General features: G+C 36.6%; 1 protein-coding gene across 2 annotated transcripts; it reads right to left on the bottom strand.

Moving 5' to 3' along the window:
• Window positions 1–14654: 14654 nt before the first annotated feature.
• Window positions 14655–22512, bottom strand: taf1a (TATA-box binding protein associated factor, RNA polymerase I, A). Of its 2 annotated transcripts, none has more exons than XM_015387996.1 (11): window positions 22313–22512; window positions 20737–20889; window positions 19923–20080; window positions 19709–19822; window positions 19434–19632; window positions 19104–19222; window positions 16223–16381; window positions 16074–16140; window positions 15779–15902; window positions 15537–15691; window positions 14655–14927 (listed from the first exon to the last, which is right to left on the bottom strand). In XM_015387996.1, the coding sequence occupies exons 2-11, from the start codon at window positions 20846–20848 to the stop codon at window positions 14887–14889; spliced, it is 1248 nt and encodes a 415-aa protein (XP_015243482.1). In that variant the 5' UTR covers window positions 20849–20889; window positions 22313–22512; the 3' UTR covers window positions 14655–14886. The 2 variants fall into 2 exon arrangements, with proteins under 2 accessions (XP_015243482.1, XP_015243481.1); XM_015387995.1 differs by having other exon boundaries at window positions 22309–22512.
• Window positions 22513–22766: the final 254 nt, after the last annotated feature.

Raw genomic sequence — 22766 nt, forward strand, 5'->3', positions numbered from 1 at the left:
AGGCAGAGGGGATTTTCTTGAGGGTTTAATAAAAGGTTAACTGAATACAGAGGCAGGAAATCCAAAAATCCAAACATGAAAACAAAGTCAAAACAAACCAGAAGCCAGGGAGACATCAGGGGGGATACTATCACGAGGAGGAAGGCTCAGAGAGACTGAGTTGGAGGAAGTTAGAAAAGGAACCAGCACTGAAGAACTGAACAGAGAGAGTACTTAAGGAAGACTGAAACAAAGAGAGGACTAATGAGCAGATTGGGAGCAGGTGTGAACAGGGCAGAATCAGGAAAGGAGCTAGAGAAAAAGGAGACCACAAGGGGGTAGCAGAGGGCAACAAATAAAAACCTGAAGACTGAAAATAACCAGAAGACACAACAAAATAAGAACCAAACCACTAAGACTAGAAGACATGGAGCAAAGCAAAACTGAATACTCAAAAGAAAAACATAACAGAACCAAGACTGAGACAGTAACTAAGAAATAACCAGAGAACACAACAAACTAAGAATTAGACCACTAAAACTAGAAAACAAGGAGCAAAGCAAAACTGAATACTCAAAAGAAAAACATAACATAACTCTGACAGATGTGGCCAACCCGGGTTCGAATCTGCTTGTAATCCTTTGCCGCATGTCTCTCCCCCTCTCACATACCCCCTTTCCTGTCAGCCTACTGTCAGAAAAACAAGCCACTAGTGCCATAAAAACTCAAAAAAAAAAAAACAACTTAAGATCTCAGGCTTTATTTCCTTGTTTTGCCTTAGAAAATGCTATTTATAATTACAGAGCAGTGGGTCGTGCATTTATGGAGGCAGAATTCACTGGTTTGTCAGAGCTGACAAACTAGATCGCAATCAAAGTTAATTGGACTGTGGCAAGTTAGGCCTATATAAAATCTTTATCCTAGAAAGACTAATTAAATAGTTGATTTTAGCATGTTAGGCAACCGGCCGGTCATTATGAAGAAAAAACGATTTAAAGTTATGGCTGTTGCCTTTTAGATGAGTTTATATCTGAGCAGAGACACATCTTTCTCTTTCACTTGGTCCATTTATCAGTTAATGCTGTAAAATATATAAATATATTTTGTATGTCTCAACTGCTACTGAGGCTTTGATTGGCTAAAAGTTCAACATGGGAGGTGTTATGGGAACACGTTCTACAGGAGGCTTCCCAGATCAAGTCGAATTCAAATTGAACTACACATATCAATCTGGTTTATGCTAGGTTAATGGAAAGATACAAACTTGTATTAATTCTTTAAACCTTGTATCTGCAATTATTGTAACTACCATACACACCCTTGTTCTCTTCTCTCCTTCACAATTGTCCCTTTCTGTGAATATCCTCTACTAAAATAAAAGGACCAGTTTCCTGGTAAATCATTAATGAATTAAATTTGAGAAAAGTAGAAATAAGGAAGAAAATGGACCATTAAGTGATATCAAACAGAAAAAAAAACATTTTTTGTGCAGTCATTTAATGTCTTTTGCAGTTTTGTTGGTTTTGCACAACACTGATGGATTCCAAACTTTTTGAAGAGCTTAATTAAAATTAAAAAAAGCATCAACATTCATAAAAAAGATGTAATTCCTTTTATTAACGTGTTTCCAAAAGACAGTTCTATGTCTTTGCTTAAAAAAATGCTCCAAGTTCATAGCCACACTATGATTCGAGCGCTTGAATAACCCAGTTCATTCGTTCTGATTTAAAAGCTTTTTTCACCAATCAATTACGTGACCCGTCGGCTCTTTACACTTTATTTATCATACATCTGCATGATAAATTTTAACTGATGACAACCTCTCCATCTCTATCACCTTGAAACATGCAGACACACTAGAGGAAAATCACAGAGAGATGAGTAAGTAAAGGCGAAAATACAAAAGCAGACAGACTGATTGGTCACCCACACCAGCTCCAACATCAGTCCAAAATGCATCAGGCTTTGCAGTATTTTCCAACCACTCAGTCTCCGAATACAGGCCTGAGTTTGCTGACAAAAACAAGGCTTCATTAGGTCAGCCAGACGTTGTTGTTTAGTGGTTTTTGTTCATGACAAAGAAATACAGATGAGTCAGTGGGCTCATACAGTGCACACTCAAATGAGTCATTGTGATCTAACCTGCAGCTTTCTGGAGAACCGCTCACCTCCGATACCTATCTGGTATAACGTCAGTAGAGTTTCAGAAAAGTGCAACAAGTGCAGGATAGATAGGAGAGTTTTTGTACACTGGTGAATGATATCACCAGTCAGACAGTATAAATATCCATTACACGCCTATGAAGCCAAAAGGAAACCAAATTAGAGGTGAAAATCTAAGATTACATGTTTCCTCAAAACTGCTGCAATTTTTCCTCTTTGTATAGTAACAACACTCATCTTTGTGGCAGGAAAGGACCAGAATATAAAGATGACCTAATGTAAACGTTCACAAGAGAGAAATGGTTTTGGGTGTTATTTTTATCTCCCATATGCAGTGATTTTTCTAATGAAAGCACATGAAATCAAAAGTAAAAAAACAAGCTTCAAACAGTAATTGAGAGGTGCTTTACTACTTTAATTTACAGTTTTGAACAACATGATTTTTTTTTGTATTAGCTGGAGTTCCCTCCACAGGGTATCAACGTCCAGGATTTGTTTCAGGAAGCCTAGACTGACCATAGCTTTAAATGTGATTTATTTTGTGTGTTTTTTTTTTGTTTTTTTTTGTTTTTTTTACTAATGTTTTTTTATTTAAGTCTAACATGAAACTGCAATATGAAATATATGTTCTACCAAAACTGTATTTTCATTTTTTTTAAATCGGGAAGATTGATAATAGAATATTTAAGGGAAGACAGTTCATGTTCTTTGTTGGTTTGGAAGTCTACATCACCCCTAAAAAAACACACAAAACCCAGGTTAAAAAAACAAAAAGCCAGACTTTCTAATAATCTACTTTTAGCTGTTGCTGAAGAGTTTGGTAATTTTCTAGCCTTCTTGTTTATTCATTCCTTCATCCAGATCTCTTTATTCATATATAATGTATCCTATACAGTAATACTAATAATTACTTCCCCTCTTTATTGACCTCACAGAAGCACGTGTTATATTAACCTGATTTCGTTGTTATGGAGCCTAGGCGGAAATTCCACTGAAGAAACTCCTTGTTTTTTCATATATCCATCTGCGACACAGCCAATATGCTTTGAACCACACCTCCACGAAAGCCAATCAGCATCCAAAGCTCATCTTAAAAGGGCTCCGATACGCACCTGTCTGCTCCTGTGCGCAGGCGGCAGATGCGCTGTGACTTAATTCAGATGACACTGTTTCAACCCACCTCCAGCCCCTCTTCCACCTTCGTAGATAAAGCTTGATCAGACTCTTACTGCGTTCCCTGTCTCATCTTAACCGGTCCGGCAGAAGACCACCATGTTGAGCCTGGTTCAGCCAGAGGTTTCTTCCCAACAGGGAGTTTTTCCTCTCCACTGTCGCTTCATGCTTACTCATCATGGACAGGTTCTTTCAACCTGTCCACCGTTCATGAGAAAGGTACTTTAATTTGTCTGGGACATTTTGATTTTTAGATTTTTTTTTTAAACAAAAAATTTAAATAATTATGTTAATTTACTAAATTATCATTAAGTATTTTTATTCATTATTACTTTTTTTCAGTTTTGTCATTTGAATAACTGGTGTGAATGTATCATTTTCTCTAAGAACATGTTGGAGATAGGCCTGTTATCCAGTATAGTCCTGTTTCTCTGACTGTGACTGGCTGGATGTGCTCTCTTCATCCTCTGACATGGGAGCTGGCTCGGAGCTCGTCTGCCTGGCTGTGTGTTTCCTGGACGGGGCCGCTTTTTACAGTTGCTTTTTGTATCTCTGTCTCCTTGAACCCCAGTTGGCCTCAGCAGATGGCCGCTCACACTGAGCCTAGTTCTGCAGGAGGTTTCTTCATGTTAAAATTGTTTTTTTTCCTCTCCACTATCGCTACAAGCATGCTTAGCGTGAGAGATTGCCTTCGAGTCATGAGTTGATCCAATCAACTGGTTTTCTTCAGATAGTGCCTAGAGAGCTAGATAAAGTGCCTTGAGATGACATGTGTTGTGAATTGGCGCTATATAAATAAACTGAACTGAATTGTATGTCAAACCAAAACCAATGAGTATCCACCTTTTGGCTTTTGTTGTTGTTGAGGGTCATCCTCAAAGGTCAGTTTATTTGACCAACACTGTTCACTGTTTATGTTAACTCTTTACCGTATGATTCACCATTTTCTGGTACCTTGGATTAAAAACACCACTTTGCAGTAAACAAGGCAAAATCATGAGTTGAAATGTGGTCTGCAGGGTCTGAAAGGTCCACCTCTATCTTAAAGCTGAGTGTAACTGCTTCATAGAATACCACCAGTAATCTGTTGTTGCCGCCTGTGTGTATTATTACCAACTGTAAAATAAATGAAAAGTCCGGTCAGCAAGGAATAATCAATGGATCATTATGTATACCTAAAACTAATACGTTTGAGGTTATTTAATGGATTTAGCATTAGTCACACCTTACTCCTGACATCTTCCGGCAGTGAGGCTGTGCAGTAAGCCTACCGCGATTCTCCCCGCTTTACAAGCAAAATCAATGGGAACTACCAGACACATCTACAATCAACAACGATTATTCAAGATTTTGAGACGACTTCACCATTGAAATTCGTTAGAGCAATAGTTAAACTGATAATGCCCACATGCATGGCAGTTGGACGTTGTAATACATCGGGTAAAGTGAAATAAAAAATAGTTATTTCACCTTTCCAATCCAATCTCCGTGGATGGGTTACTGCGGTCCTGGTTGTTGGATTGCCAACTTGAAGAGGGAGGATCTAACATCGAACTTCTGGCCAGAGGAAAAAAACACGTAATATGTAGCCAACATTTCAAAGAAGAATGTTTTTAAGATGATTTGGATAATATCGGCTGTGACAAACACCAGATACAGCTTTGGGACTTGATTAACAGCCGATACTGCACCGTGACGTCACAAACCGGTAGGTGGCAGTAGTGTTCTTTGACAAACATGGATGTCTCCAGTAAAGCACATTCAAATGAAAATAACTCTTAATTAAAAAGACTTATCATTTATGGAACATTATGTAATAATTTCATATTTAGAGTTCTTTCAGAAGTTTGAATTCTGAATATGACTGGACTTTTCCTTTAAAGGTAAAGAAGATGATCTTTTATTAGCACGTGGATCATCTAAATAAGTGTTCCTCCTAATTGTCAATCATTCTGGTGATATGTTTACATAAGGCTGTCCTACGTGCTCGTCTCCATTTTCATTTACCAATGGTGAGTCTGACATTGTGGAAAAATTGCAAATCTTCTTTTGGAAAGTAAGCTTGTATAAGCGATGCAAATAGCAACTATTAAACACCTCGCATTTAATAGGCATTCGCTCTTGTGAGCCGGTAAAGAGTTGTACATGTGCTTTTTTTTTAGTGGAGAGGGCGGGTCTTTTCAAACATTTGTGAAGATCCTCTACTTTACCTTTAAATTAAAAAAAATGGTAACGTTAAGTTCAAAACTCAATAAGATAAGTAAAAAAGTTTAAAAGCTAATTTAAAAAGTAAAAAAAATAATGAAAATATAAATAAAATGTGTAAGTTCCTGTATCAGTATTTTTCTTATTTTTATTGTATTAGGGCAAGTGATTTGGCAACTATACATAGAGCTTCCTTTTTTAAAAGCTTTCTACAACAGATATTTGTGTTTACTGTTGTCCTCACACTGTTGCTAAAGCTTTGGAGTATCTGCAGTCAGAATTTGATCACATCCAGTTCCATCCACCACAGCATGTCACATGCGTGTTTCAATCCATCCCTCGTTGTGTTAATTAAAAGAAAATACTCTTCTAACACACTAAGCTTGGTTTTATCAGCACTTTAACACAACAGCAAGAGCAAGGACTTAAAACTCTTGTCTCATATTCACAGCAGCGTGCCACTTTGCTTTGTTAAAACATTCTCTCCCTGATGTGATACAGATGTACTGTCAGGATTGTCATCCATGTCTTAATAATTGATGCCCGCCCAGAACTCATCTCCTCTAAGGCTTTTATTTTCCACTTGTGCTCCACTTGGCTGGCCTCCACGGAGCCTGGAGGAAAGTCACATTTGGATTGCAATTTATCACACTGGGGCACTCAAGAAATTAAATCCCTACCCTGTGGCCTCAGGTGAATGCTCTGTTGGTCAAGGCGCTTTGCATGTCAGAGTCATTACATTGCTGTTTGCATGCAAAGATTCCAGGAACGCATCCCAAATATCCGTCCTGTTCAAGTCATTGTCCTGTTCTGGTTGGATGCTGATGCATATGGAGGAATAAGCCGTTTATTCCAGGGCTAAGATTTTACTTCATGCCTGATAAGCAGAGCAATCTCAAAAGTCAAGCGGATCAGTTGGTGTTCACCAGCTTGCTTCTTTCTCACAGCTGGCGCACAGCACATTAAAAAGCTCCAGGTCCTGGCTGGTACATACACAGCTGAGCAGAAATCAGCTCACATGTTCTTTTTTTTATTCCTCCTAATATATTATTGAAAGCTATTTTTGCAGCTGCACTCTGAGAACAAAGGTACTGCGGCTGTCACTTTCAACTTCACAGACAGAATGGAGAGGATGTTTTCATAGAATATACACATTTTTCTCTTCTTTTCTGGACAAAAGAATGATATCCCTCAAGCATTTTGTCTCAGCAGCTACAAGTTTTTATAAAAATAAAAACTGTTGTGCAGGTGTAAAAACAGGCTTTTTAGAAAAGCTTTATTTTACATCCTAAATGCTATGCACCAAAATAATTTGTTTATAGTAAAAATTAAAGCTGACTTTTGTAGGATTTGCATTTTTGTGGAGTTTTTTTTTTAATCCATTTTATTTATTTGCTTTATTCTTATATGTCAACTGCAGCCTCCTGTCTTATCTCCCTCCAGCTTGTAGGATGCTGTACTGTGAGCACATCAGTATGTTAAGTCTAAATTGCGTGGCTGAGTTATCACGGTTACTCTAAGGATTTTTTTTTTTTTTTTTTTTTTTCGCCCCTTTTCATCCTCTAAAGCCTCTGCAACACTAACACAAATGTCGTGCAGAGTTACTGAGATGTTGCAATAGGCTGCTTGCTGTGGTAAGTCTGGATTTTGGGTTACAAATCCTTGGAGCCACACAGACCAACCAAGTGAGACCCTGCATGGGTCCAGCTGTTTGGTACGTCTGTCATTCTACAGGAGGAGAGAGATGAAAGGTTTAAAAGAGGATAAAAACTCAATCTCTGTCAAAGGCAGAGAAGATAGAATCATCCAAAGTGTTTGTAGAGGTGAGGCAAAGAACCAAACAGGTTTTTGCAACAGTTTTCTTAGCCTAGAAATGCATTCAGTCTACAAAATTAGATGAAAAATAGCAATACAAACATACAGCATTTATGAAAACTACTGTTTTTCAGATTGTACAGAGAGTTGGTCAATAAACAGTGCGTAAATGGAACAAGTGTACAGAAGAGAGTGCAAGGCTTTTATTATAAATTGTATGTATTCATTTGGATTTAGTTCTGAATTCTTTTTGGGAATGTCTCAACCACTGTTGCATATCTGGAATCTGACACACTCCCCTTATTGTTCTTGGAAACATTAACTAAGACTCATTCAGTTTACATTGGCAGTAGGAGTCAACAGATGCTTATTTTAATTTGTGCTTTGACTAGACTGGCTTCAAAAGCGGAGCATGCTATGGTCTAAACTAAGTGTCTTTAACCCTGTATCTAAGGATCTACTGTCCTATATCTTTTAGGTGTTCCCCTGAATACACCTGAACGGGAGATAAACATGTTTCTCCAGCCCTTGATGGCTGCTGAAGGGGGGAGTGTAATGATTAGATTCAGGTGTGCTGAAGCAGATACCTGCTTAGAACTTGTGTACAGTGGGTCCCGTTTAAGGTTAAAGACCCCTGGTCTTACTTCTTAGACTTTAGTTCTTGCCATGTATCTAGGATCATTGCCCCGATTGTGAAATGATTTATTCTTCTGTGGTCACCATCATCACTTTCAAGATTATCCTGGTTTTAGCTCCATCCATCTTCCAATTCCTTTCTCAAGAAAAGTATCCCACATCATGATGCTGGCAACACTGTGTTTTACAATAAGGAGGGTACTTTAAAGGGCAAAGTGCAGGATTATTTATCTGTCATACACTATGCTCGGAGGTTGATTTGGCAGCTTTTAATTAGATCTTTTAGGTTTTTTTCCTAAGTGGCTTCTGTCTTGGCGCTCTTCCATAAAGGCCAGATCGGTGGAGTGCAGGACTTTTAGTAGTCCTGTCTTGTTAATTTCTGCAGCTCTTCCAGAGTCGTCATCTTGTCTGATCAATGTGGATGCTAGTGGGCATGTCTGCTGATGGGATAACCTCGTCTTGCTGTATCTGATACTAAGTCAGAATATCTCTATTTTCAGGTGGATTGAATAAAGTTCTCTAAGATTTCCAAAAAAAAACACAATTCTGTTTTAGGTGAATACTCCTGACCTCTTTGCTGTGCTTTTTGTTTATTGTAAAGCTGTTTGATTGCTAATGTTGCTAGATAAACCTATAAAGACCTTGCAGATCACTTTAGCTTAATAAGATCAAATTATAGACAAGTAAACTCTTTTTTTTATAATCAGTTGACTTCTAAAAATTAGCAGATTTAATCCAAGGGTATCAAAGTGTGTCTAAATCCAAATGCTATGCCACGCTCTTCAGATTTCCTTGATAAATATCTTTTTTTTTTTTTTTATTAACCACTTTCTTACCTCATGTAATAAATTTGCGCAATCAAAAAATACCAAAAATTTCTTGGAATTTTGAAGTAGTGCTGTTAACCAAGTTAAAACGTCTAGGATTACATTTTAAGAGAATGTAAAAATATTAAGCAAGTCAAATTTATTTATATAGCATATTTTAGTAGCAAGACAAATGTAAATTACAGTGGTAACAAAGCTAATTCGATAATTAATACAAATAAATAACTAAGATAATAAACTGATTTAAAAAAAAAAACATAAAATGAGTAAAAATTTTGGACTAAGAGATGTAGATAATTATATCAATAAATATATTACATAATTTTTGCCACTCTAGGCAAATAACCGTAATCTTGATTTAAAGCAACATTCAGCATTTTTTCTTGGTGATGTTTCCAGTTTAGTGGAGCATAAGAACTAAACTCTGCTTCTCCACGATAAACACATACATTGGTTTTTCAAGTTCCTGCTGAGACTTAATCCTTTAGTCCTACAATCATAAAGTGATTGAAGTCCGACTTTGCTATTGTCTTTATATGCCTTTTCAGGGGTTTATTAAAGATATCAAAATGACATTTTTTTATTACATTTATTATTTTAATGGATTTTACAGTGGAGTACATGTAATCAATCTTAACATTGAACACCTCATTCAATCCAAGCACATCTGAGACTGATCAAACCAGTGAAGCCAGTTTAGCTACTCATGCACTGGAAGCAGAACTAAAATCCCTCCCTTCTCTACACCTGCTCTCCCTGCTTGTAATAAATCCCCTTGGTTCCCATTGTAGAACCAGCAGAACCCCCCCTGACCAACAATTTGAGAACCAGCCATGTTGTTGTGGATTTCTGCAGGCTCAGACCCACACCTATAATGATAAACCTCCAGAGAACTGACATTAAGAAAGTAGACCCTGTACACTAAATTCACCAAATTCAGCTCTTGAGGAGGGTCAGCTCTGTCATAGGCTTTCCTAGTGCTGGGAGCAACCAGAGACTATGGAAAAACTTGCATCACATTAGGACAACAAGTCTATTGGAGTAAAATTAATCAGTGAGATGCCTAAGCCAAAACAAAAGTGTGTAAAGGTATCACCATGATAAGTTGTGTCTGAAAAGTGCAGGCAGTAAGAAAAGAAGTATGGAAGGGAAGCAGGGTGTTTCCTACTAGTAGGTAAGTTTCCATCAGCTTTTTCTAATGCACATATCAGAGAAGCTTGATGGGAACACTTTACAAAAGTTTTAAGCTAAAAGGAAAAAGAGTTAATGGGCAAAACGGAAGATGGAACCATTTTTTCAAACTTTAGACTGATCAGCTGTTTCCGCTGTTGGCATCTCCCTGGGTGTTCCTATTATGTGCGTAGACATGTCTGAAAGCAACTACACCATTACTAGTTGACATGTTGACATAAGAACAACTTGTCAGCTAGAAACACATTCATTAAAACTTTCCTCCGTTAATTTTTATTACAAACATGCATAACGATATATGATAACATTATGCTTATTTGCATTACCAAATGGAAACATGGCAAATTTTGCCTTTCCTTTTTTTTTTTTTACTTTTAATTTTGCTCAAAGTTCGCATTTCTGTTGGAAAGAAACATGACTAACTGCTTATTCAGCATAGAGACCTCCTGAAGTTCACTGGCTATTTCCAAATAGACTTAGACAGATTTATTTTGTCATTTTGTATACACAAGTGTAAACAAAAAGAAATTGCGTTAAGAACAGCTTTCTAGACTATTTAATTTTTTTAAAGTGCAGCCTTGAAAAAACAGTAAAAATAAAATACACAAAGACAGTAATATAAACATATGACTGTATATTTAGTCTTAACATTAAATTTTTTTTAAATAATAAAATATAATGAATATGATAAAATACCCTATTTTACATAACATTCAGCAGTCTAATGGCAGTGGGGAAGAAACTATTATGGAATCTGCTGGACCTGCATCGGATGCTTTGAATTCTCTTCCTAGAGGGCAGCAGGGAGAACAGTCCATGGTGGGGGTGTAAGGGGTCATTGATGATGTTACGGGCACGGGACACGCAGCGATGGGATGAAACATCTTTTATGGAGGGAAGAGGAGCTCGATGATCCTCGCTGCTGTTCTCACCACTCTCCTTACCTTCTTCCAGTCTGAGGCACTGCAGCCTCCATACCACACAGTGAGACAGCTGGTCAGAACGCTCTCTATGCTGCTTCTGTAGAAGGTGGTGAGGATGGGTGGGGGCAGGTGGGCTCTCCTCATCCTTCGCAAGAAGTACATGCGCTTTTTTGCTAGTTTGATCAGTGAGGTGGTGTTTTCTATGATGTGCATCCCCAGGAATTTGGTGCTGCTGACCTGACCACCTCTACTGCTGAGCTGTTGATGACCAGTGGAGCGCGGTCAGGCCAATTCTTCCTGAAGTCCAAGATGATCTCCTTTGTCTTTTCCACGTTCAGGATCAGGCTGTTATCTTCACACCAGTCCACCAGCTGCTCCACCAAATAGTGCAAATTGTAACTCCTAGCTCCTGTTCCTAGTTCCTAGTTCCTATCCCTTCACCTTTTGCTGGTTTAACAGTGGGAACACTGTTAACAGTGTAAGAAAGAAACTCCAAAACCCTCTGTTACTTTTCTGGAAATGCACAGGAATGATGCTTGTCATTTTGGGACCACATCCATCTGGAAAAGAACTGCAAAAAGCAAGCTAAACAAATGTAGTAAACTACTTAAGCTTTCTATTGTAAAACCCAAAACATTTCAAGATGTGTAAATTTCTATGTGTTACTGACTATATGTTATTGACCCCATGCCACCTCAACTCTGTGAGGTGGGCTGTGCCTATGTGTGTTGTCACGCAAAGGATTACATGCAACCATCTCCTATGAAACGTATAAGACCGGAAATATAAAACATGGAATGTATCCATTTATTAATATTATCTTTGTCTGATTTTTTTTTTTTTGATGATGATGATGATGATGATGATGATGATGATCTGAAACATATAGGTGTATGAAAAACCAGTAAAGTCTTCAAATGAGTAAATACACTTTACAGAGCTGAATATATTTCAAATGATGTTTATCATGATAAGACAGCGAATGAGAATAACAGACTTCAGCTGTAACAATGTTGAAAGACCCTTCAGTAATCCTCCTCTCTGCTCCAGGGTGCAATTAAAAAAAGAAAAAGCAAAAGGTATTTTCCTGTAATTGTTTACTGGGTCACCAATGGGAAGAAGAAATCATTACAGCCTGTTTTTTTTTTTTTTTATAAATGTTTGGACTTGCTCAGGACAAAACTTTCCATAAAACTTAGGCTCGAAGGTCCCCAACAAATAAAATACAGCTAGTTTGCTTCAATGCCATGTTAGAGGTTGGAGCCTTTTAATCTTGTCCTGAAATGCTATTTCTATTATTCATTCTGAAAATGTGAGCAAATGCCTGATGGGGGCCACACGACCTGACCATTTACAGCACAGGATTTTATTTAAAAGACAAGTGGTAGAAAATTAAAATGATAATAAAACAATATCAAAGGAATGACATGGAATTAAGGAAAAGGCTGAATGGCTAACAGCTCCTATAATACGTGGAAAGAATGATGCTGCTACTGTTTCACCATGTGAGTCTGTTTCAGGAGTTTTGCAGTGTATCCTATGTTATATTTATTGTGATGTATCTAATTTATTCCATCTTTGTGTCATTGCTTTGTAGGATTTAGTGGACAAAGGAGAGATTAGTCCTGAAACAACTTTGTAGCTGCAGATTTAAACGAAGGACCTTTTGTTCAAAACCTCTTGTTTTGAGCTAAAGCGTTTTTCACTCTTCAAGATTTTATCTAAGAACTCATCCAAACCTATAATTAACTCACATTAAATCTCTTCAAATCTCCCATACTGAGTGCTCTCTTTAAGGCTTCCAAATATTCTGTTTGTTTATTTCCCCACCATGTCTGTCACTCAGACTTGAGTGACACTCAGCACTCAGACATGTCTTGTACTTTTTAAGCTCTTTATAAACAACATTTTAACAATTATATAGTAAAAAAAAAAATTATTTTTCTCAAAAGCAAGTATTCTGCAGGCTACTTTCTTTCACATTCATTTGATCCAACAGTTTAGCTACACTAATTATGTTGGATGTTTAAATGACACTTTTTCCATTTAATTTACAAAGTAGCACAATTAAAGCTACACTTGATCCAACGTCCCAACCCTCACACACCACCCTTAATGCTATTATCTTATGCCACAGTATGTATTGAAAAATACAATTACATTTGTGTTATGTACAAATCTGTACACGTTATTAGCAGTTTTTAGGAACCAAAACAACCCGCACCAGACACACAGCTGCTTCAGGAAGCAAAACAGGTCATTGGGGACACTTTCTATTGTGTTTAACACTGAGTGACCTAAAGCGGCATGGGGCTACATCAGCCTCTGAAGTCAGGCAGTTTGTCCAGCTGTTAAGGTCTGAGTGAAAACAAAACACGAATACATGGTTCCCAACTAATAAATTACTCAAATCTCCTTTAAATAAATCAAAAAGAGACACATTTAAATTCCAAAAAAGTTAAAGTTATTTTTCAAGTTTGAAGATGTTTCACTTCCCATCCAGGAAATGTTTTCAATTGAAAATGTCTGGGTTAGCTTTGAGTTCCAAGCTTTAGAGAGTAGCCCTACAAAGCCTTTTTATGACTTAGAAAAGATGCAAATTAAACCAAAAAGAGCAGGAACACCCTTGGTAATGGGGGGTCGTTGAGGTCGTCGTTGGCCTACAATACCGGATACTGGCCTATGCCTTTGAAAAGGGATTTGTTGGGGTGATTGTTGGCCTAGCTGACCAAGTGAGATGTTTTGGTCCCCTGCATAGTGATGGGGGTTGTGATGAAAGCAGGAAGGAATCAACTCCATCACTGCGTTGTTTTTCTCTCTAAACGTAAATGGCTTCCTTCACATCCCTTTCAAACCACCTGTCTTCTTTGTCCAAAATGTGGACATACATTGGCCAAAAACGACAGGTGGTTTGAAAGGGGGGTGTAAATTGTCTTATTTTAACTGTTTATTCTAACGAGTAACCAAATATAACACTACCATTCATATTCCCCATTCTAAATGCTGCTTAAAATGGGTAATTTATTCAACTAATTTCTACCATGAAACCCGCATAATTACGTGCGTAACCCCCACTTTTGCAGGTACTGGGTTAGGATATGAAGAAAATACTAAAAATCCATTACAATTTGAACTGAAGAGTTTAAAACACCGACCTGATAAGTGAATCCTCTGTGATCGCCAAGATGTGAGTGATTAAACATGTGTCGCCTATTCCCAGATGCCTCCTCCAGCTGCTCCTGTTATCAGGCAAAGCTTTAGGCTTTAGATTATGTAATAACTGCAGATCAACACAACATGGCTGACTGAGCTGCTACTGCTTCACTTACATTGTGGCTGACCAATATCAAATCATTTAAATCATGTCATTTTATTATTATTAACAATAATACTAGTATAGTGCTAAAAAAAACTTCAATTCATGGTTATGTGTGAATAGAAGGAACTCTGAAGGCCAGAACCATCTTAAAGCATTCAATACGTCATCTCTTTTAAGAAGCAAATATATGAAATTAAATGTTTTTCCCCACAGCAGTACAGAAATTGTTTTTAGAGTCTTTTAAAGTAAGCTGATAATATATTAAAAATATATTAAAAATTAGTTCATCAGATGCATTAAACCATAGTGATGTGTGTGTGTCCTCATTAAATGTTGAAAAATGGTGAATATGCTAGAGAGAAAACTTCTGTTTCTGAGTGCTTAAATAAGACTTTAAAATCCCACTACAGGAAAAGGAGAAAAATGGCGCCACACTGTGGTTCTTTTTATTTATTGCAAAATAAAGAGTTCAGGGCAAAATTAATAGAAAACAAGAGAACTGTTTAGGACATTATAGGGTAAACGTGACATTTCTTAATCTTGACCTTAAAATTCAGTGGTGATAGAAGTAAGAGGTCTTGCTCTAAAAAGAAACATTATAAAAAGAAAAGGAAAGTTGAACTTGGGGTTTTCCATTACATGCCAACAATCCCACTCATGTCGGCAATGGCTCAGCGGTGTACCTCAGGGCTCGACCTACAGAAAGAGAAACAAAAAAAATAAAAGGAAGACCTTGAATACATGAAACGCAGTCACATGGTTCCAACACGTTCTCCTTATATTATTCCTTACTTGTCCACTGAATATTTTTAAATGTATCATTTCTTTTAATAAACTCTGGACGTTTGACTTTAAAGTATTAACTTTTAAATCTGCTTAAAAAGCAGATGAATCTGACTCTACGTGGGGTCAAGACATAATGATGACAAACTTTTAGATTTAAATAAGATAAAAATAGCAGCATTAGATCTTTGATTGGCCTTTTAGAGCCAGTTTAAGAACTAATCTGGTTAAAGCTGCACTTGAAACTTTCGAAAGACTAGAAAAAAGCTTATAGCTGTTTGAATGAGAGCGCATCCACTCAGTTCTAATAGGTCCAATGTGTAAAATGACTTCTAAAATTAATAAGCTGTAATAGTGAAAAAGTAATAAAAAAAAAATTTTTTTTTTTCCCCCCCCATTCTTTGAGTGAGCAAGAAATAAAGGCAAATTCCAGACCATATACCGTCCACATTTTAGCTCCACCTTTTTTGTTATGAAAAACCCCAACAACCAGAGACTGTTGGAAACGACGCACACACTAACCTGGACAAAGTATTTCTGCCAGCGATGCCTTGACCTCCAAAAGTTTGGCGTTCTCCTCCGAGTCTTTCTTTGCATGAGACCTTGTGAAATGCAACTTGGGCCACCAGTCTTTTCTTAAAGCCATATAGTCTTGAATGATCATCTGCCCTTCATTCCTGTTGTCATTTAATGTGAGGAAAGCAAGACTCAGTATAAAGAGACTTTGATTCAAATCTAATTGATACCCAAGGATGTTTACATACTGTGAAAGCAGTTGGTGAATGGCGTCCTGTAAAGACTTCCACACGTCCAGGTTGCTCCTCCAGCAGGCGAAGTCGAGCATGTCGAGGAGGACGGCGAAAGCTTTACGAAAATCACTGGTTCTCTCTTTAAAACAAAAAGAGTAAATCCTATGAAAGTATATTTAAGTAGCTAAATTCCCAGAAGAGGCAAAGTCATTAATAAGGTGGCAACAATAAGAGGAATATCTCAGTGATTTTGTATTTTTACTCCAAATTTATCAAAAACCCTTTGATTGATAAATGAATCTACTTTTACCTGATTGAAGCAAGAGAAAGCTGTACTCCAACATCAGCTCATGGCTTGGCACTAATAGATGGAGGTTCTATAACAAAACAATAAAAAAAAAAGAAAAACTATTAGAAGTTTTAATTCTTGGAATATCATTCTTAAGCTATCTTTTTTACCTTTAACACTTTCACCAGTTTCTTCTCAGAAGCGTTGTGTCGCTTGAGGAACTGGTAAATATAGACGTGTGCATTGGGATTTGGGGGAAAGCTGTTGTCGTACGCGTAGTCGTTCAAGACATTAAGAGCCTCCTCGTAATCCTCATAAAACTCCAGCATCTGTCAAGAAAAGACACTGTTTCTTTGAACCGATTACCATTGAGCACAGAAGGAAGAATACCTTTAAAAATATTTGTAAACAAACAAACTCGTTGAACAAATTTAAAGAAAAATATAAATCTCATTTCAAGAGATAAAATAGAAACAATATCAGATTTGCAGATCTCTGTTACTACAGAAATCTCTCAGAGTTCAAGCCTTTCAGCTTAGAAATTAACCGGCAATGGTGAAAAAAAATAATTACGAGAAATACAATGTGTGACCACTGACTAGTTAAAATCAAAACACCTTATTTTCAACAAAAGTTAGAACCTTAAAATCTCTAGTTTGCATATGTAATCATGCCTATCTACGCTGAGATCCTTTCAATAAATCAATTGCAAACAACAGAAACCGGCTAATTACACTGAAAAAAATGGAAATCTAGTCAATTTTTCTTAAAATAAGTGAATTTTTTCTTGAATTGAGGAGATAAGTGAGACACTTTGCCAATGGAACAAGATAATTTACATTTAAAATAAAACTATTTCATTGTCTTATTTCAAATGTATATTATCTAATTACCTTATTTTAACAGTAAAAATCATCATTCCATAGGCAAATCATCTAATTCACCTTCTCAAACTGAGGATAAATACACTTAATTTAAGACATTTTGACTTATTTTTAGATCTTTTTTGCAGCATAGTAGCACAGAGTTGATCAGGGTTTAATTTATTCTCAATATAAATCCAGCTGTTCTGTGAAAGACTTGGAGGTCTGTTTGAAAACAAAAAGCAACATGAAGATGAAGGAATGCAGCAGAAAGACCAGGAAGTAGGGGAGAAGTTAAATTCAGGGTAAGCTTTAAATGTAAAAAAATAAAATAAAATAAAACATGTAAAAAACCTAATACTCTAATGGAAGAACTGTAGAGATAAAAGGTAAATGTTTTGGAACCAGTCAAAATGGCAAATTTGGTCTTTTTGGAGCATTTCCCACAAGATATGCAAACATCTGAAAAAAAAAATGTAAAACATCAACCCTCCACAGCATGGAACACAGGGTCCAAACAGAGACAAAAAGTGGCGGAAGCATCATGCTGTGGGGCTACTGCAGGGATGATGGTAAACATACAAAAACGACTGTTAAACCAAACTGAATATAAACTAGGATTTATTTTAAATTAAAAAAGAAATGTTAAAATACTTGTAACCAAAAGGAAAGCCTGCTAATTAAAGGACCACTACTAAATCTGCAATAGTGAAGATGTTTTCAGGAAAGAATCTCTTGCTTTCACTGAAATGTATACAAATAAAGGAGATAGTGGGTGAGAGCAGCACCATGCTGTGGAGATTCTCAATTTAGTGGGCCCAAGGAACCTGGCCAGAGAAAATTGTAAACATATGTGAAGAAATCCGCATTCTGAAGATTAAGGGACAGACCAAACACAACATTGGACATCTCACAGAACATTCGTCTGAGAAGCACCCAATAAGTGCATGTTAAGGGCTGAAGAGATCTACAGACTGTAGTCTATAAACAGTTAGTGATGTAGAGGACAGAGCAAATGTTTAGAATAGGGTCCTCTAGTTGGAGGTTTTTGGCTAATGTGCAAAATGCAAACCGCGGTCCCTGAACACAACACCCCCATGGTGAAGGATGGTGATGGCACCATTCTGGTGCAGAGAAAAAGCTGGTAGAAATATGTTAAAAATAGGGCGGAAACAATCGGCTTAATCATGATTAATCCATTATTGAAATTATCATCAACTTATTTACTGTAAATGTTCTATGCACCTCTTTCTTTCTTTGGCACATTCTTCTTCTGTTCATTTATTCTTCTGACTATTTGAGCTGATGTAACAAGTACAGGTCTCCACTATGAGATCAATAAATTCAATCAATCAACTTAGTAATTGATTAATCGTTAACTGGAGAATACAGACTCTAAAATATGCCTTTAGCTGATAGAGCAACCCACTCAGAGCAGTAATTATACCAAGATTACAAAAAATATATATAAACATCTTGCATTTAACTTTTTTTTTAAATGTATCTGTCAATATGTTCTATCCAGAGCTCCTCAAGTGAAAAAGTTTGAGTTTCACCTGGTTTAGTTTAGTAAACTCTTCTTTAAAGAATCTTTGGCTAGTTAATCAAAAATGTAATCGATTTGCAAAATAATCATTAGTTGCAGCCCTAGTTTAAAAAAAATCTGCAGCTGAGATTTCTATTTGCCAACAAACATTTTCTTTTTTTATTATTGAGTCCTTTTCTATTGAAGCGTATTGCATTCACCAAAAAGAAAAAAAAAAATCCCACAGCTTATTAGATAACTACCAGATCAGTATCTCGTAATTATGAGAACTTTTCTCATAATTACGAGATAAAAATCGCATAATTACAAGATTCTGATCTCATAATTAAGCTGTCAGCTTTTTTCTTTTTTCTTTGGTGAATGCTATACGCTTCCATACTTTTCTCACTTATACATAGTTTTGTACCCATCACATAAAAGCACCATAAACCTACATTGAATTTTGTGAATTTGAGGTGAAACTATGTGGATTTGGGTATTAATGGAGGAAGCCAAGATATACAACTAAAAAAAGGTGGAAGATTTCACTCAAAACAAAAGAAAATTAGCCAGCAGATAAAGTCAGTCTTTCTAAACACCAGCGTTATTCTGCCCTTGAGAGACTTTGAAAAATTTGCAGAAGCCTGTTTAATCAGCGCTTACCTCAACATAACTAAGAACGAAGGGATCCCAGACTCCAGGGTTTCTTAAAAGTTCTTTAAAATTGACAGAGGCTTGTCTGAAGAGGGTCTGCATTCCTTGGTTGTCAGATTCAATTGAATCTTTAAAAAAGGACAGAGTTTAAGAAATTTTAGGCAGACTTTATATTACAGCCTTTTTTCAAAGTTAAGTCCCACATTCACCTGCAGGATTTCTGTTTATCCTTTAGGGGGCAGTGTAACACCACACAAAGACTTGAAAGGTGTCAGAGACATTTATGAATAATGAATGGTGAATATTCGATCAGTGGAGTGAAGTCGAGTGTCTCCTTACTGTTTTTGGTGAGTGTGTATTTTTTGTCACACCAGATCATATAATCCAACAGGCTTCTGTATGCCTGAATCAGTTTAACTCGCTGATGCTGAGAAATGGACTCTTTCCCGTATCTCCAGCTCTCAGCGACGGACAGCTGCTGCTTCGCTTCCTCAATCTGACCGTGAAGCATCAGGTGGAAAGAATGTTCCAGGCAAATCTAAGACAAGACATAAGAAAATCAGAATACCAAAAGCGCATAAAAATGTCTGCTCCAACTTGTGTTGCATACGCACTGTCAGATAATCTTTCACTCCTGAGTGTTTCATCCGTTCATAGATGATGTTGTAGTCCTTCACTGTTGAGTTGGAAAGGTGGTGAAGTATCTCGATGCTGAGTCTCCAAACAAGCTGTAATGAAAGTTTGAAAGGGATCAACAAAAAAATCTCTTTAATACATGATAAGTAATGTCTTTGTGACCAAACAAATGTAAAAAACAAACTTAATCACCTCTTTACTTGTTGAACGGCGTTTTCTGTCCTCTAACATCTGGGTGTAACTGGCCATGTACTCTGCAGCCTCCTGCCATTTATGATGCAGCATCGCTTCTCGGATATGCTCAAGACAAATTCTGCCTGTCTTCTGAAAGCCGCTTTCAAACTTGGTCTCTGAGAATTTCAACAAATACAGTCAAATGAAATGAATGAAAAGTTCAAGTTTTACAGCATAAGAAATTATCTTTATCTCCCCTATTGCCCGCTGGAAAAATACTGTTATAAAAAGCATAAAAAGGTTTTGCTACGTTACACTTATTTTACATCAATGAAAGCATTCCTTAAAGGTATAGTGGAGGATTTTTGTGAATTTTTTAAAAGACCCGCAATCTCCACTTAAAAATAGACACGCAGGCACAACCCTATACCCATTCCCGAGAGGGAACATCTACTAAACGCATGTGAGAGCATGCACAAGCCCATTTGACCTTGTGCACACACAACTAAAAGTTGCTGTGTGCATCGTTTATACAAGCTTAGTTTCCAAAAGAAGATTTGCAATTTTTCCACTATGTCAGACTCACCACCAGTAAGTGAAAATGGGGTATCTAGGACGGCCTTACGTAAACATATCATCAGAATGATTAACAATTAGGAGGACTACTTATTTTGATGATCCACCTGGAAAAGGAACATCCTTCACTATACCTTTAAGGATTAAACACAATTTGTTCACTAAGGCTAAAGGTAAGAAAACAAATAAAAAAATGCATTATCCTCCTGGTTAAAAGAGAACTGCTCCTGCTACTCCCTAACAGCTGGTGCTTTACCTGCACACAGAGGGCTGGCCAGTGGGAGCTTAGATTTGTGTCTATTTCTAGAGCTGTCATCTGAGGACTCGCTTTCATCCTCCAGGTTAAAATGTTCATCTAAGGATTCCATGATCAGTTCTGCAAGGAGATTCCAGTATGTAACATGGGTTCCTGTATGAACAGAGACATCTTTAGAAGGCTTTTTTGTCAACACAGATTTCATGGTGAACAAAACAACTCAAACGTCAAACAAAAACTATTCCCCAACCCAGAAAACTGGAAAACTATGTGATAATAACCCCTAGATACGGTAAAAAGGCTTAGAATTTAAAAATCCTGAATAACTGATTGGATAAGATCCCCTTTCCAAATGCAGTTTTGTACCATGAAGAACAATCACTATTTTGCATTCTTTTAAGGCTGTCTCGCTGCTTTTGTATTTGTTCCATTATAATCGTATCTTTTATTTATACTTTTTCAACCTTGTATTGATTATAAAAACATTTCTGACCAAAAACCTGCATGCAATGCTGACACAAAATATGCTTTTTTTAATGCTTCCTCCACTAATTCAGTCAACAACCTTTAGACACATTTCTAACAAACAACCAGACTTATCCAACGGTGAATCTGTTAGATGGATCTGACCATTATTGTCTGCAGGACACATTCATTCATAAACATTGTTCTGTTTGGAAATAGGGTTATATTTATTTACCATTTTATTACAATATCTAGTATTATAGTAAAATCATTTATATATATATATATATGCACACACAATAATAGAATAACACAACATTGTAAGTAGTAAGATGCTAAAAAATTAAAAATACCTTTAAGAAAAGGATTACTTTTAAGTAAGAAAAATACAAATTAGCTGTGATTACATGAAACATTTTATATTAAGTGGCAACATCCTCCAAAAAACGATGGCTTATCTTCTCCGCTTAGGATTTCTTCCTTGTTCTCAGCTGTTATTTAACAGAATTAGAGGGACTTCTGATCAGACCAGGATTCATGCAGATTGAAAGCCTCCGATTCTAATTATCCAGTAGAAACACATTCATAGTGAAGAACAACGTAACGGTATGTTAATTAACGGTATGTTAATATCATCTCAAATTAAGTGCAACTTTGATTAATTAATAAGATCATTATGGTTTCAGTTCAGTTTTTCTAAGCAATTATTTCTGGTAATAGTATTTCGTGACTGCAAGCATAGCCAAAAAAAATTGTTTATCAATGAAATGGATGGGTAAATTTCTTTAGACCAAACTAAATATTACATAACTAAATGCGAAATGTAACTTGTTTAGAACTATAATTGTCCTATAAGTACTATAATTATAACTGTGCTGGTGCAATATTTATTCTATTCTTATTTTTACCAGGGTTGACTGGTGTGCCATGAAGACAGGCTAATAGGATGCTAACGAGAAAGGTAACGTAGTTATCCGTTTAAGCAAAGCTTTTAAATATTGTTCACGATATATATAATCTTCTTTCACCAGATAAAGGTCCCAGCTTTACCTTAAAAACTACATACGGTAGCTGTTTTGAAAACACATTTTGTCAGACTTAACTCACCTACCAAGAGTAGTTGTCGTCTGGATGCTTAATAATTAATGTCCTATATTATCTTACTCAAAACGGTGAGTTACTGCCTAATGCTAGGCTACTGGTCAATTGTATATTCTACTAATATGGTAAAGAACTGCAAGTTTTACTGTTGATTTCTACTGCCATGCTTTCTTCTTCTTCTTGTGGTTGAAATTTCTATGGCGGTTGGCAAAACGTTAGGTGAGCATTACCGCCACCAACTGGTAAGGAGTGTGGACCACATAACCATAGATATCTATGCACATAACTGCTTTGAGGGCGCATAAGGAAGTAAGACAGGAAACGGCAATTCTATTGGTTAATAATCCGGAAGAGGCGGAGTTATAAGTCTGTTTTTTTTTTTTTGTTTTTTTTTTTACATTTATCTTTACGAAACCATTATATTGAGTTACTATCTCATTATATTGAATTACTATCTCATTATA

Source organism: Cyprinodon variegatus, unplaced genomic scaffold (assembly GCF_000732505.1).
Source record: "Cyprinodon variegatus isolate N-32 unplaced genomic scaffold, C_variegatus-1.0 Scaffold410, whole genome shotgun sequence".
In the NCBI taxonomy this organism is placed as follows: Eukaryota; Metazoa; Chordata; class Actinopteri; order Cyprinodontiformes; family Cyprinodontidae; genus Cyprinodon; species Cyprinodon variegatus.